Source organism: Protopterus annectens, chromosome 3.part0, assembly GCF_019279795.1.
Source record: "Protopterus annectens isolate FY-2018-M chromosome 3.part0, PAN1.0, whole genome shotgun sequence".
Lineage (NCBI taxonomy): Eukaryota > Metazoa > Chordata > Ceratodontiformes > Protopteridae > Protopterus > Protopterus annectens.
This window is the reverse complement of record NC_056731.1, coordinates 45,245,438-45,259,926: the sequence shown is the minus strand read 5'-3', so window position 1 is coordinate 45,259,926 and position 14,489 is coordinate 45,245,438. Positions and strand designations below refer to the sequence as shown.

At 45.6% G+C, this 14,489-nt stretch overlaps 1 protein-coding gene across 1 annotated transcript in view; it reads left to right on the top strand.

Moving 5' to 3' along the window:
* MLLT10 (MLLT10 histone lysine methyltransferase DOT1L cofactor) overlaps positions 1-14,489 on the top strand; it is a 2,165,838-nt gene that overhangs the window by 1,982,632 nt on the left and 168,717 nt on the right. The window contains exon 13 of the mRNA XM_044065494.1: positions 13,962-13,982. Within this exon, the coding sequence (XP_043921429.1) occupies positions 13,962-13,982 (21 nt within the window). The remainder of the gene's footprint in view (positions 1-13,961; positions 13,983-14,489) is intronic.

The window sequence follows — 14,489 nt, the reverse complement described above, 5'->3', positions numbered from 1 at the left end:
GCTGCATTTTCAAGACACTTAGTCTCCATCTCCTCCCTCTACCTGTAATGCTGTAGCCCATCTCCAACCCCTCTGATCTCATTTGCCACCTTCCAGCTGAGACGCAGATCGCTGCTGTCGATCGTGAGCTAGTTTTTTCATTGTATGTAGGAAAACCTTTTTGTAAACTCTTAATGACTCTTTTCAGCTTTATTAGTTGATGCCCTTCTATTCCTATGTTGCAGTATTCTAGGTGTAGGGTTTCATGCCCTCAGGGGACTTGTACGTCGGCTCCTACACAAAAGCTTCAGCTTGGCTTTTGCAGTGTGCGTTGAACGTCATATGTAGGGCCATAAACCAGGGGCATTAAATGTGACGTCTGCACGCACAATCCTCAGAACTTTTCAGCTGCAGACGACATTCGCATTATACGATCGCTATTCCACAGACGTCACATCCTAAGATAAGTAACCCGTTGGGTTTCTAATTTTCTTATTTTTGACAATTGTTCTTGCCAATGCTTGGTTGTTGTAGCCTTTAGCTAATGTCAGGGAAAAAGGGAAAGTGCCAATGCAGGTGCCAGATACCCCATAAAGACGCCCATGACAAGTATGTTTTTGCCTAGGTCGGGAGCACAATCACTCCTCCTGCGCTATTTGTCAATCATTTGTGCCCAAGGCCTTGCACAGCTGTATAGCCGCATTAAACCTCTCCTTGGAGAACCAGCACCTTAAGCAGTTAGCCCTTAGGATGGATCCTACATCGGAGGCCACACTTGAACCCTCGTGCAAGAAGGCCAAGGTTCCTAAGTCATCTTCGCCTGCTGGTCTACTTCCCGACACACAGCCAACTGCCATTCTAGGGGTTGAGGTGCACTCAGAGGATACATCAACTGCAGAGACGGCACGTCCGCGGAGCTTATCCAGACATCAACGACTGTCGATGTAGAGGGGGGAACCAGTTTTGGTGGTAACTCCAGCAGGGATCCAGACTTAAGATGTGTTACTGTCCAAACCCAACGCCAGGTCTCTCTCTACTTCCTCCCTGGCCAAAAAGAAGCAAAAAGCTAAACATACGTCTACCTCTTCAGAAGTCACACCGGATTGGCAGGCCTTCACCTCTTCTCTCATGCAGACCTTTATGGCCCTCAGGGCTTCAGCCTCAGCCACCTCCACCCTACCTCTTCTGAGCCCTAGGCCTGCCTCTGCTCCTTCCCTCCCATCCACAACCCCCCCCCCCCAATTCAGAGAAGAAGAACATGATTCTTACTTCTCATCCTCAGAAGAGTCCATTTCTTATGTTTACCAGATGGCCTCCCCCCAGGAATATTATTATTATGATGAGGAATCTGTGGAAGGGGATTCTCCCCCTGAGGACATTACTTTTGGTGAGACCCATCACCAAGATGAAGGATTGCTTTAAATGGGATACGTCCCAAATGACAGACACCCAAAAAAGGTACTTTGAGCTGCTGCAAGTGGAATCCCCCTCCCCTTCAGCAGTTCCTCCTGTTCTGCCTGCTTACTTGGATGCCTTCAATGTTGCTTCCAAAGCCCCTGACTCCCAGCCTCTGGCCCCTAAACGTCCTGACCACTTCTACAAAGTACCAGAGGACAACAAATTCCTGGTCAAACCGCCCTTGGCAGACCCAGCTGTTATTGCCACCACTGCAGATAAGCAATCCAGACTGCTGCCCTCTGCCTCCCCTACTGCCCACTGACAAAGACAGCAAGTACATGGATAGGATGGGGAAGAAGGTATACACTTCTTCAACTTTGGCTTTCAGAGCCATAAATTATCAGACTCCCATGACAAAGTATGCATTAGACTTGGTCTTTCAAGCCTCCTCCATGCTAGCATCCTTGCCTGACAGCCCCGTCAAGACGGACATCTCCGCCAAGCTTTCCTTGGCACAACAGGTAGCCAGGCATTCCATTAGATGCTGCAATGATGCTGCAGAAGCATCTGGCAGGTCTGCAGCATCTGCTTCAGCCCTCAGGAGGTACTCATGGCTAAGACTGCAGAAACTCCCTGAGGATTTCAAGTCTAAGGTCTTGAATGCCCCTCTGGACCACAATGTGCTTTTTGGCAAACAATCTGCTGACCTTTTTAAAAAATCTACAAGAAAAAAGCAAAGAACTCCAGGACGTCAAGCACCTGCTGGTGTCGCTCATCCCCAAGTGTTATAGAAACTACACTGCTAAGGCCACCTTTGTGAGACATACTCCTCAGCACTCCTCCTCCTCTTCCAGGTCCAGGAGATGGGCTAGAAGACGTACCAACTCCAGATCCTTTGCTCCACCTCATCAACCCAGACAGCCCTTTCAGGACAGAGGAGGTCCCAGTAATGTGTGACTGCCTTTCCCACCTTCCCCTCTCAGCCCGCCTTTCCCACTGTCTTCCTCTTTGGCAATCCATCACTTCAGACCACTGGGTCCTAAACATTATTCAGAAAGTGTACTTCCTATCCTAGAAAGAGAAGCCACCCAGAAGAGGCATTCCTCTCATCCCCAAAAACCAGGCCCGTCTCATGCCACAAGTTCTGGAAGACCTTTTAAAACTAGGAACCATAGAACCTGTCCCTCCTGGTCCCCAAAAAAGATGGCCCCTGGAAACCCATCTTAGACCTATCCTTCCTAAACCTCCATCTTCAGGTACCATCTTTCAAAATACTCTCTTCCCACTCTGCTGCCCCTCATTCCAGCCAAGGCCTTCATGGCCACCCTGGACCTAAAAGAGGCCTACCTGCACATGCCCATCTGGAATTCCCACAGACAATTCCTGCGTTTCTCTGGACCTGCCTCTCATTTCCAATTTACTGCCTTGCCCTTTGGTTTATCCACGGACCTCCAAGTCTTTACAAAGTGCCTGGCTCCAGCCATTGCCTTCTGCAGAGTTCAGGGTATACAGATTTACCCTTATCTGGATGACATCTTGATACTGGAAGAGTCCAGGGATGCTCTATTGAAACATCTACATTTCACCATGTCCCTTCTGCAGAACCTAGGATTCACCATCAATCTCCCCAAATCCTCTCTGATCCCCAAGCCAGGACAAAATTTTCCATGGCTGCAGAATCAGAACAGACACAATGAAAGCTTTTCTACCATAGGACAAGGTTCTTTCTTTGACTTCCCACTTCCATGAAGCTCTACTATCCCAAAAGGTGATGGCAAGGCAATTTCTTCATCTCCTGGGTTTAATGGCAGCGACCATCCCCATGCTACCACTGGCAAGAATGCACATGTGCAAGTTACAGTGGTTCCTGAAGAACACTTGGTCCCAACACCTTCATCCCCTAGACCAGGGCATCCCCCTCCTTCCCCTGTCTGAAAACAGAAATCAGCTGGTGGATCCAGCAAGTGCATCTTGAACACAGGGCTCCCACTACATCCCACCCACCCCAACCCAAGTAATGCATACAGATGCCTCAGATTCAGGTTGGGGAGCAACTCTGGCCTCTTACAGGATTCAGGAAAAGTGGCATCCCTCTCTTCAGGCCAAACACATCAATATCAGGGAAGTGACAGCAGTCTTCTTAGCTCTAAAGACCTTCACCCCCCTTCTGGTTCCAGGGGTGCTCCAGATTGTCACCGACAACACTACGGTGATGTGGTACCTCAACAAGCAGGGAGGAACAAAGGCCTGTCAGCTGTGAAGATTATCCCTGCTGATATGGGACTTAGTCTGTTGTCTCAACTTAGTCCTGCAAGTGGCCTACATCCTCTCACAGGACAACCACCAAGCAGATCTCTTGAGCAGGACCTCCTTGTCTCAGCACGAATGGATGCTGAGCAGGGAGGTAGGTCTTCTTAGATGTAGTCCACCAGTGGGGTACTCCACAAATAGACCTGTTTGCCTCCCCCCCCCCCCCAGAACAGGCAACTGCAGAACTTCTGCTCAAAAACCCACTCCCCTCTAGCATGGAGAGTGAAAGCTTTCAGCTTCCGTTGGAAGGGGAAGTTCCTTGATGCCTTCCCCCCATTCCCACTGATTCAGAAAGTCCTCCTGAAAATTCAGGAGGACAAACCAAAAATCTTGTTAGTGACTCCCTACTGACCAAGGCAGCACTGGTTCTCCCTACTTCACAAACTAGCCAAGGGCAGTGACTTCGTTACCCTACAAAGTGGACCTACTGACACTAGACAAAGGAACTCTCCTACATCCACACTTACAGATGTTGTCTCTGACTCTGTGGGTGATAAACTTTTGATCCCTTTCAGACACCACTACTCAGAGGACGTGCTTTCAGTCCTAAGGGAGGCAAGGAAACCTAACACCAGAAAATCTTACCTGGCTAAGTGGGAAAGATTTGCAAACTGGTGTCTGAACAAGGGAAGGGACCCCTGCTCTGCTGAGGTTCCCCTGGTTCTAAACTGCCTGTGTCAATTGATAAAGATTGGGCTTTCTTATTCTTCTGTAAAAGTACACCTCACTGCCATATCAGCCTGCCTGTCCCTGGAACCCCCCTTGCTTGCCAGACTCGACGTAAAGCTCTTCCTTAAAGGGGTCTTGCACATGAGACCACCAAGGAAACCTATCCCCCCACCTTGGGACCTTAACTGCATCTTAGAAAAATTAACCCAGCACCCCCTTGAACCAGCTGGGCCTTCTTCCTTACAGATGTGCACATGGAAGGCGGTCCTGCTGGTGGCCATCACATCAGCCAGAAGAGTGTCAGAATTGCAGGCCTTAATGGCCTGTCCCCCCTACACCGTCTTCCACAAAGGCAGGGTGTCCCTGCGAACCAACCCCTCGTTTATGTCTAAGGTGGTCAGTGACCTCTCTCTTAACCAATCCATTCATCTACCCACCACCTTCCCCTCACCCTCTAATGAAGGGGAGAGGATACTGCACTCCCTGGGCATGCACAGACAGCTTAGGCTTTACCTGGACAAGACCCAAGACCATCAGGAAGACTAACCAGCTCTTTGTCGGCTTCCAGCCCAGAGCCCTTGGCAAGGCAGTCTCCAAGCAAGCCATCCCATGCTAGATCAGGAAAGGTATTTGATGTTCTTCATCTCACATTGCTGCAGTCCTAACACTTGGGTAGTCCGCTGTCCCAGTCGGCCCGAATACCAAAGTATAAGGCTGACGTCGGTCAAGGCGCATTTGTCTGACATCAGGACGTCAGGGTACAAATGCGCATGACCAACGTCATATCCTCAGTCTTTTTTGCCGCATGGTCCGATGCAGAAGCAGTATTGCGAGTGCAGGTTGGCGTTCTGAAATTTTCTGAAGTCGGAGTTTCAGACCGAATCAAAGTTGGCTAAGTACCCCTTTGGGGAATATTTTGTTTTTTTCTTGCCTCAGTATTTAACCGGATGTCAGAAAAAGTGAATAACTGTATTTCTTGTGGGAAACAGATACCTCATAGAGATTACCATACATTGTGTATACCTTGCTTAGGGCCTGAGCACGACGTTGTTGGCTGTCGCTCTTGTGCTAGATTTAACAAACGCACTATTAAGAGAAGATTAGATTGTGCCAGGTTAGTTTTTGGGAAGCGTTGTAATTACAACATGCCGTCAGATGCTCCGACGCCCGCTTCGTCTAAAAAGCGCAAGGACAAAGCAGTGAAGCCTAGGGTGGAAGAACCGTCTGTCCCGGACGTCGGTTCTTTAGAGGGCTCGGTGGAGCCGGTGGTTCTACCAGAAGTTCCTTTGGATTCTCAGGAGAGACTTTACTGTTACAAGATGTGTCCTCTCAGGAGGTAGGCCAGGCTGAAGGGGCTTCTCAGGTAGCTGTTCTCCCCTTCCTTCCTAAGGTGGTTAGGCCCTCCCCTTCTGTTTCCAAGGCTCCTTCTAGAGGCAGGCCAGGGTTAACTTCAGTGGGGGTCTCCCTAGTTCTTCAGGGTCTCTGCCTAAGAAACATATGCTTAAAATGGCAGTAGATTTGATTACTATGATTAGAGGTTCTATACCCCTGATAAGAGGCCTAGGGTGGAACCTGAGCTTGAGAGTTTTGAGCAGTGTTCGAGGCTTCTGAGTCTTCGGCTGAAGACTTGCAGGAGTATCCTCCTTATTCTGATTCTGATGTAGATGACTCTACACCTTCGGCTTCTCCTCCTGAGGATTTTTCTTTTTCAGAGACCCTTCATTCCATGAGGGAGCATTTTAAATGGGAAGGTCAAGATTTCTCTGATTCTAGGAAAAGGCTTAGGGAATTTTTGTTTCTACCCCAGCATAGGCCTTTAGCTATACCTCCTGTTCTGGACGTGGTAGAGGATGTTTTTGCAGAGGCTTCCCTGAACCCTGATTCTTTGCCTCCTGCCCCAGTTAAACCGGACAGGTATTATAGGGTGCCTGAAGCTCATAAGTATCTTTTTAAGAGTCCTAGGGCAGACCCAGAAACTGTTTCTCAGGGCCCTAAAGGTGTTAAGGCTTCTGTTGTTAAAAATCCTGTTCCTTCTGATAAAGAGGCAAGGGCTTTGGATAGATGGGGAAAAGGTGTATACTTCTTCCACTTTAGCCATGAGGGCTTTGAATTGCCAGTTTCACATGTTGAAATACCAAAATTATCTCCTTTCACAATTGAAGTCTAAGGTAGATGCTCTGGCGGAAGGTATTGAGTGTAAAGAGTTGCAGGATTTAGTTCATGTTTCGAACAGGTGGGTAAGCATTCCTTGCAATGTGGCTTTGATGCTGTACAGGCCTCTTCGAGGGTAGCAGCCACTGGTTCTGTTCTTCGCAGGCACGCCTGGCTCAGGGATCAGAATTTAGCTGAACATGTAAAGACAAGGATTTTAGATGCTCCTTTACAATCTGATGTGTTATTTGGTGCGCCTGTGGACGCAGTTTTAAAGAAAATGGAGGACAAGGCTAAGTCTATGCAGACTGTTAAAGATTTTTTGCAGGTTCAGCCTCCAAAGTTTAGTAGAAATTGGCCTACTAAGGGGTGGACTTATCCTTCTTATGATTCTCAGTCTAGGGGTAGATCTAGACGTGGTAGGGGCAGAGCTCAAGGTTCTTTTAGGCCTAGAACAGGCAGTTCGCCTGCCCAGTCTTCTGGTGAGGGCAGGGGTCAGTCCTTTCGTAAGCAGACCCAATGACTTGCCTTTTCAGCTGCCAGAGCCTTCTCGTCTGGCAGCACCTTTGGGAGGAAGGCTGGCACTTTTCAAAGAAAACTGGAGTGTTATTACCCAAGACAGATGGGTATTGGATATCATTCACCACGGTTACAGGTTTTATTTCCATACCTTGCCTCCTTTAAAAGGCATTCCAGACATTCCTCCTATACAAAGAAAAGAGGCTCACAAGCAAATTTCTCTGTTGCTCCAGATAGGGGCCATTCAGCCGGTTCCTGTGCCAGAAAGGGGCCTAGGATTTTATTCTCGCCTGTTCCTAGTACCAAAAAAGGGGAACACGTGGAGACCAATTTTGGATTTGTCAACCCTCAACACTTATTTGGACATTCCCAAGTTCAAAATGTTGACGTTACAACAGCTTTTACCTCTGCTGGGCAAAGATCACTGGATGGTAACTTTAGATCTCAAGGAGGCTTACCTTCATGTGCCTATCAGACTCAGTTGCAGGAAGTATCTGCGTTTCGAGCTGGAAATTCCCATTATCAGTTCTCTGCATTGCCCTTTGGCTTATCTACTGCCCAGAGTATTCACAAAAGTTCTGGCTCCAGTTGTAGCTTTTTTCAGGCTAAAAGGAATACAAATCTATCCTTACTTGGACGACTGTCTGATTCTGGCTCAAGAAAAGGACGAGCTTCTTCAGCATCTGGAATATGTGATAGCAGTGCTAAGATGCCTGGGGTATTCTGTGAACGAAATAAAGTCCAGTCTAGTACCCTCTCAAGACATGTGCTTTCTGGGTTTGAGACTGAATACAGCAGCCCAGATGGCCTTTTTAACCCCGGACAAACAAAAGAGTCTATCCCTTTACTTCCATCAACTATCTCATCAGTCCGTGCTGACTGCAAGGACAGTCCTTCAAGCATTAGGGTTCATGGCATCTTGTATTCTGGTGCTTCCCAATGCCAAACTGCATATGAGGAAGCTACAATGGTATCTCAAAAATGTATGGACACAGCACTGCCAGGATCTGGACACTGTCATTCAAATAATACCTTGCATTCAAAAGGAATTTTTGTGGTGGGCTCAGGAATGTCACCTAAACAAGGGACTCTCTGTGACCCGGCCAGAGGCGAGTCAGATTCTAACGACAGATGCCTCAGACATAGCTTGTGGAGCTCATCTGAATGGAAAGTGGATACAAGACAAGTGGCCTGCCAGACTACAGCATCTACATATCAACATGAAGGAGATGTTAGCAGTCCAGTTTGCATTGATGGCTTTCAAGGAGTTACTTCTTCCAGGGCAGGTGTTGATTCTAACAGACAACACAACTGTCATGTGGTATATCAACAAGCAAGGGGGAACACATTCTTATCCTCTATGCAGGCAAGCAATGATTTTGTGGGAGACTGCGCTCAGCTTGCAGCTTACTCTTCAAGCAAGGTTTCTGCCAGGAGCACAGAACTCCTTAGCAGATGTGTTAAGCAGGCAAATCATGGATCCCCACGAGTGGAAACTGGATCTTCATGTATTTCAAAAATTGACAGTGTCATGGGGAACTCCAGACATAGATCTGTTCGCTTCTCCACTAAACCACCAGCTGCCAAAGTTTTGCACGAAAAGTTTTCATCACACAGCTTGGAAAGTAGATGCTCTTTCGTTCAGTTGGGAAAATCTTCATGTGCATGCCTTTCCACCTCTGCCTCTCCTCAGAAAGGTACTCCTAAAGGTCAGACAAGACAAGCCAAGGATGATTTTGATAGCTCCAGATTGGCCTCGGCAACACTGGTACCCATTACTGAGGAATCTGGTAAGAAAGCCTCCATGGCCTTTACCTTTAATTCCACACCTTTTGTCTCAGAGGGACGGTCATCTACTCAATGTCAAGCTTCACTCTCTTCATCTAACAGCCTGGCATATTCTGTTTTGAACCACAGCAGGTCTCAACTTCCTCAACAAGTTTTGAATGTGATTATGGAAGCCAGAAGACCTAGTACACGTAAAGTGTATGCAGAAAAATGGAAGAGATTTTTATTTTGGAGTGCAGCAAAGGATTTGGATGTTTCTGAGCCTAATTTGAGTGTGGCTCTGCAATATCTTACTGAGCTATTGGACAAAGGTTTGTCTTTCTCTTCCATTAAGATTCATGCTGCAGCAATTTCAGCTCACTATGATTGTGACCCACCATTGTTTTCTCATCCTTTGTTCAAGCAATTTCTTAGAGGGGCAAAGAATATAAGACCCCACGAAGAGCTCCTACTCCTGCTTGGGACCTCAATTTTGTGTTGGAGAAACTTACTCTACAACCTTTTGAGCCTCGGCTACTGCTGAGTTGAAATACTTGTCATGGAAGACTGCTTTTTGTTGGCCATTACTTCTGCAAGAAGGGTTTCTGAATTGCAGGCCCTTATGGCGGTGGAGCCTTTTTTGATTTTTCATAAGGATAGGGTATCATTACGTACTAATCCTTCATTTATGCCTAAGGTGGTTTCTAGTGTGGCTTTAAACCAAACTATTCATTTGCCTACCTTTTATGCAGATCCCCAAAATAGGGGAAAAGATTTTGCACACTTTAGATGTACACAGGCAGTTGCGTTATTATTTAAGCAGGACTAGGGATTTTAGGCAGTCTCAGCAGTTGTTTGTTTCTTTTGCTTTGAGTTCTCAGGGCAAGCCTGTGTCAAAACAAACTATATCTAAGTGGATTGGGTTTTGCATTGCATTCTGTTACTCCCATCATGGCAAGGAGATTCCAGCTGGGATTAGGCCTCAGTCCACTAGGGCTACTGCCACTTCAACAGCATTTTTAAGGGGGGTGGCAACTAAGGATATTTTGGAGGCAGCTACTTGGAGTTCAGTGCATACTTTCTCCAAGCATTACCACCTTCCTCTCTATTCTAAGTCCAGGGCTGGTTTTGCCACTGCTGTGTTGCAGGGCATTTTGGCAGCTCCTGCTTCATTATAGTTTAGCCATCCTCCCTTACCTCTGCTTTGGGATTCTACCCAAGTGTTAGGACTGCAGCAATGTGAGATGAAGAACATAGTACAGTTTTGTACCTACCATAAATGTAGATGTTCAAGATCCACATTGCTGCAGTCCAATTTCCCTCCCTCCTTCCCTCTGTGTTTAGGGGTGGTTGTGTGGGTGAGGTTCTATTTTTGTACATTTGTATATATTGTACATATTTTAGGCACAGGAGTGTTTTGGTGTTTTTTGGGTTTTGGCCTTATCTTTTTAGGGTCTTCTGACATCTGGGGCAAGAAAAGACTGAGGATATGACGTTGGTCATGCGCATTTGTACCCTGACGTCCTGATGTCAGACAAATGCGCCTTGACCGACGTCAGCCTTATACTTTGGTATTCGGGCCGACTGGGACAGCGGACTACCCAAGTGTTAGGACTGCAGCAATGTGGATCTTCGAACATCTACATTTATGGTAGGTACAAAACTGTACTTTTCTGCTACTCCCACCATGGAAAGGAACCCCCAGGGGGAATCGACCATTCCACTAGAGCTGTGGCCATCTCAAAGGCCTAGACACAGCATCCATTTTGGAAGCAGCCACTTGGGCCACTATCCACACTTTCACCAAGCATTACAAACTGGACTAAGTTTCCAGAGCTAGGACAGGATTCGCTAAGGCAATCCTGCAGGGTCTTGTAGAACCCTCTTCTGCCAGCAAAACCCTTTCATCTGCATAAGCTGTGGTAAGCTCCCACACCTAGAATAATGCAACATAGGAATAGAGGGACATAGAATAGTTGTGTAAAATCTTACCATAACCATAGATTTCCTTCTCTTCGATGTTGCAGTATTCCTTCCTGCCCACCAGTCCCCCCAGGTCCTATTCCTTACCTGTACTATCTACATTACAGTAGGTGTCCAAGTCGCACACCTGGAAACAACTGACATTCCTCCTGCTGGGCCTTCTCTGCCTGCTGGCCTTCAAGTTCTGTGGACTGTGCGTGCAGATGTCACATTTAAGGCCCCTGGTTTATGGCCCTACGTGTGACGTCCTATGCACACTGCAACAGCTTATGAAGCTGTTGTATAGGAGCCGATGTAAGAGTCGTCTTGAGGGCATGAAATCCCACACCTAGAATACTGCAACATGGAAGAGAAGGACATCTATGGTTATGGTAAGATTTTACACAACTATTCTTTCACTGGCGTTAGAGTGATTACCACCTCTCTTGCTCATCTTCTATTCCTTTTCTATATGTATGTGTGTATCTCTCTTTCTTTTTCTGCATATAGATATATATATATATATATATATATATATATATATATGTATATATGGATCTAGGACTTTTGAACGAAAGTTCAAAAGCCCAAAGACATTACCACCGAATACACTTTAACAAAAGCACTTTCATCGAAAAAGCACTTTTGTTAAAGTATGTTAACCAAAAAAAAAAAAAAAAAACACAAAATCTACTTGAATGCAAGGCGGCAAGCCCCCCCTGCACCCCCCCAACCCCTCACACTTTAATATTCTCACTCCAAGGTCACACTACAGTGGGGAAAAGAGAATTTTCCCTTACCACACCGTAGTACGACCAGAACAACAAGCATACTTACGCGAATGTGCTGCTTCAGTGGACACCTTCTTTCTCACTCCTCAGAATTCCAGCATCCCATTATGTATGTCCTCAAGCTTACCGAATGGTTCCCCCAATTCCAGTGATAGTATGACAGTATACTTTCCCAGTCCGTAGCATTATTTTGGTTTTGCAGAAGACTTCCACTAAGAAGGTCTACCAAAGCAAATGGAAGTGATTTTCCATATGGGCTTCTAAAGAGAACATTGACCCTTTTTCAGCACCTACTTCAGCCATCCTTCTCTTACTCAGTAGCCTTTTCAGAGAAGGGGCTAGTTTTTCCAACATTAAACTTCAGCTAGCTGCAATGTCCAGTTTTTATGCTGGAAACAAATCTGTCTCTTTCAGCTTCCAGGTTATTTAAAGTTTTATGAAAGGAATCTTCCTCCATAGACCACCCATTAAAGATCCTCCCCCACCTTGGGACCTCATGGTGGTCGATTCAGAAACCCTTTGAACCAGAAAACAATTGTGAAATGAAGTTTCTTTCTTGGAAAACAATCTTTTTGGAAGTTGTTACTTCAACAAAAAGAATTTCCAAACTCCAGGCCTTGTCAGCTAGGCCTCCTTACATCATTTTTCATAAAGTTAGGGTATCTCTGTGAAGTAACCCTTCCTTTATGTTTAAAGTGGCCATGGAGACTAAAATTACTCAATCAACAGAGTTACCAGTTTTCTTTTCGAACCTCACTAATAAAGGCGAATACATGCTGCATCTTCCTGATGTTCATAGACAGCTATGTTTCTGTCTTCACAGAACAAAGCAGTACAGGAAGTCTGATCAACTGTTTGTAGCTTTTCCCCCTAACCACTTAGGTCAAGCAGTTTCCAAAATTACTTTGGCCAAATGGATCACTGATTGTATTTCAATGATTTATTCTTAGAAAGGTTTGGAATTGTCTCAACCTCCTAGAGCCAACTTCACTAGATCTGTTCTGCAACCTTGGCTTTTTCCTATAGAATTTCAGTTGATGATATTTGTGCTGCTACCACTTGGTCAAAGATTCGTATGTTTGTTACATATTACAAATTGGACATTGCCTGCAGAAGCATGGCTTCCTTTGCCTTGACAATGCTTTGCCTTATCCTTCCTTGAGGGCCGCCCAAGAGTTATTTAGCTGGGGACTCTGACCCATCAGTGAGGAAGAATGAAAAAGGCAACATCAGATTTAGAAGTTCTGTACCTACCATAACTTGGCATCTGTGTTGTCCATTTTTAATCTTTCTCACCTTCTCTCCCAGCCATCCCCTGGCCTTGTCACTCCTAGAAGAATATTTGGATGATAATGGAACCTCCATGTTCCTGGTTTGAGCCTCAAGTATATCTTATCTCTGTCCTGTCTCTATAATTCAGTAGGCAGCAAACACAATCTGAGGGGTTGGGGATGGGCTAGAGCATTATGGGTAGAGGGAGGAGCTAGAGACTAGGTTCTAAGTCTTGAAAATGTGGCCGAGTTGATCTGAGGGTCGGATCCTTAACCCATCAGCGAAGAAGAATGAAAATGGACAACACACATGCCAAGTTATGGTAGGTACATAACTTCTAATTTCCAAATGGTTGTCTTAAGACTGTTGCCTTTTTTTGTACTCACCATAACAAATCTGTTCCGTGCAGCATCAAAGCCCACTCTACCAGGGCCTTGGCTTCATCTTTGGCTTTTTGGAAATGGTTGGATTATAGAAGCTGCTATTTTTTTTTTTATCTGTATATACTTTTGCAAAGCAGTTTAAGCTTGATTCCTTCTCTAGGTCTCCATCAAGCATTGCTAGGACCATTCTACAAGGGCTGCTAAACCTTTCTCCTTCTCCCTCCCAAATGTAGTTTAGCTATGGTGATCTACCCATATTAGCTAAGGCTATTGCAGCAGTGATCAGTGTGAAGAACATGGGACAGTTGTGTAAGCTAAACTTACAGTAGTTGTTCTTATGATCAGTTCTGCATTAACCGCTCCCTCCCTTCCTCCCCTTCTATTTGGGTGTGTTTTTATGCCAGGGTGTAGACATTTCTTTTTTGTTGTTCCTAACATTGGCTTTTCGGAGCTCAGTCAATCTGTTGGCAGGAAAGTAGTGAATGACTTCTCCCAGACTTGACTTTTAGTCATCTCAGCCTGAGCTGGCTAGCAGTTAGAGCACATGGAAAGTGCCTTGAAGTTTTGGAAGCTGGCTGGCCATTATATGTTTGGTAGGATATAACCCATACAACTAAGGCTATGCAGCAGTGATCATTAGAAAATCAACTGTTATGGCAAGTTCAACTTCTATAACTGTACTGTATTTCCTACAACTGTACTTTATTTCCTAAATGATGCATAGCTTTTTCCTGTTTCTTTCTGTCTGCGGGATCTTCAGTAACTTACCAGCCAAGTCTAGGTGAGCTAGTTTTCAGTTGAATTTATTTTGTTGAATTGCTTATTGTGAGTATGCTGATAAGCATTTGTTTCAGTAGTGTAGCTTAAAATAACCAGCTTGTTTCTTTTCTATGTCATTTACATAATTTTCTGAAATCTTTTGTTTCTTTGAGTTTTTGGCAATAGGGTGATTTTTAAAATGCTTAGTGATGGGCTAGCTCAATGGCTTGGCAGGAGGGTTTCCAGCTGCTGTTTTAGCTTCTGGAATAGCTTAATGTCATCAGAGAGCTTGCTATTTTATGAAGGGTATTCTGTCAGTCCATCAAATAATGACTCATCAAAGGAGAGTTGTTGGGCCTTACAGAGTGAGAAGAACTTTTGGAACGTTTGTGTTATAATTTACTCTATGACTTGGTGGTCTGATGATAGTTGTATGAGAAAGGGGGGTTGAAGGGGATATTCCTCCACATGAGTGTGGGGCATTGTTTGGGCTTTGCTGTACACATACAAGTTCCAGTCTTTTGGCTGG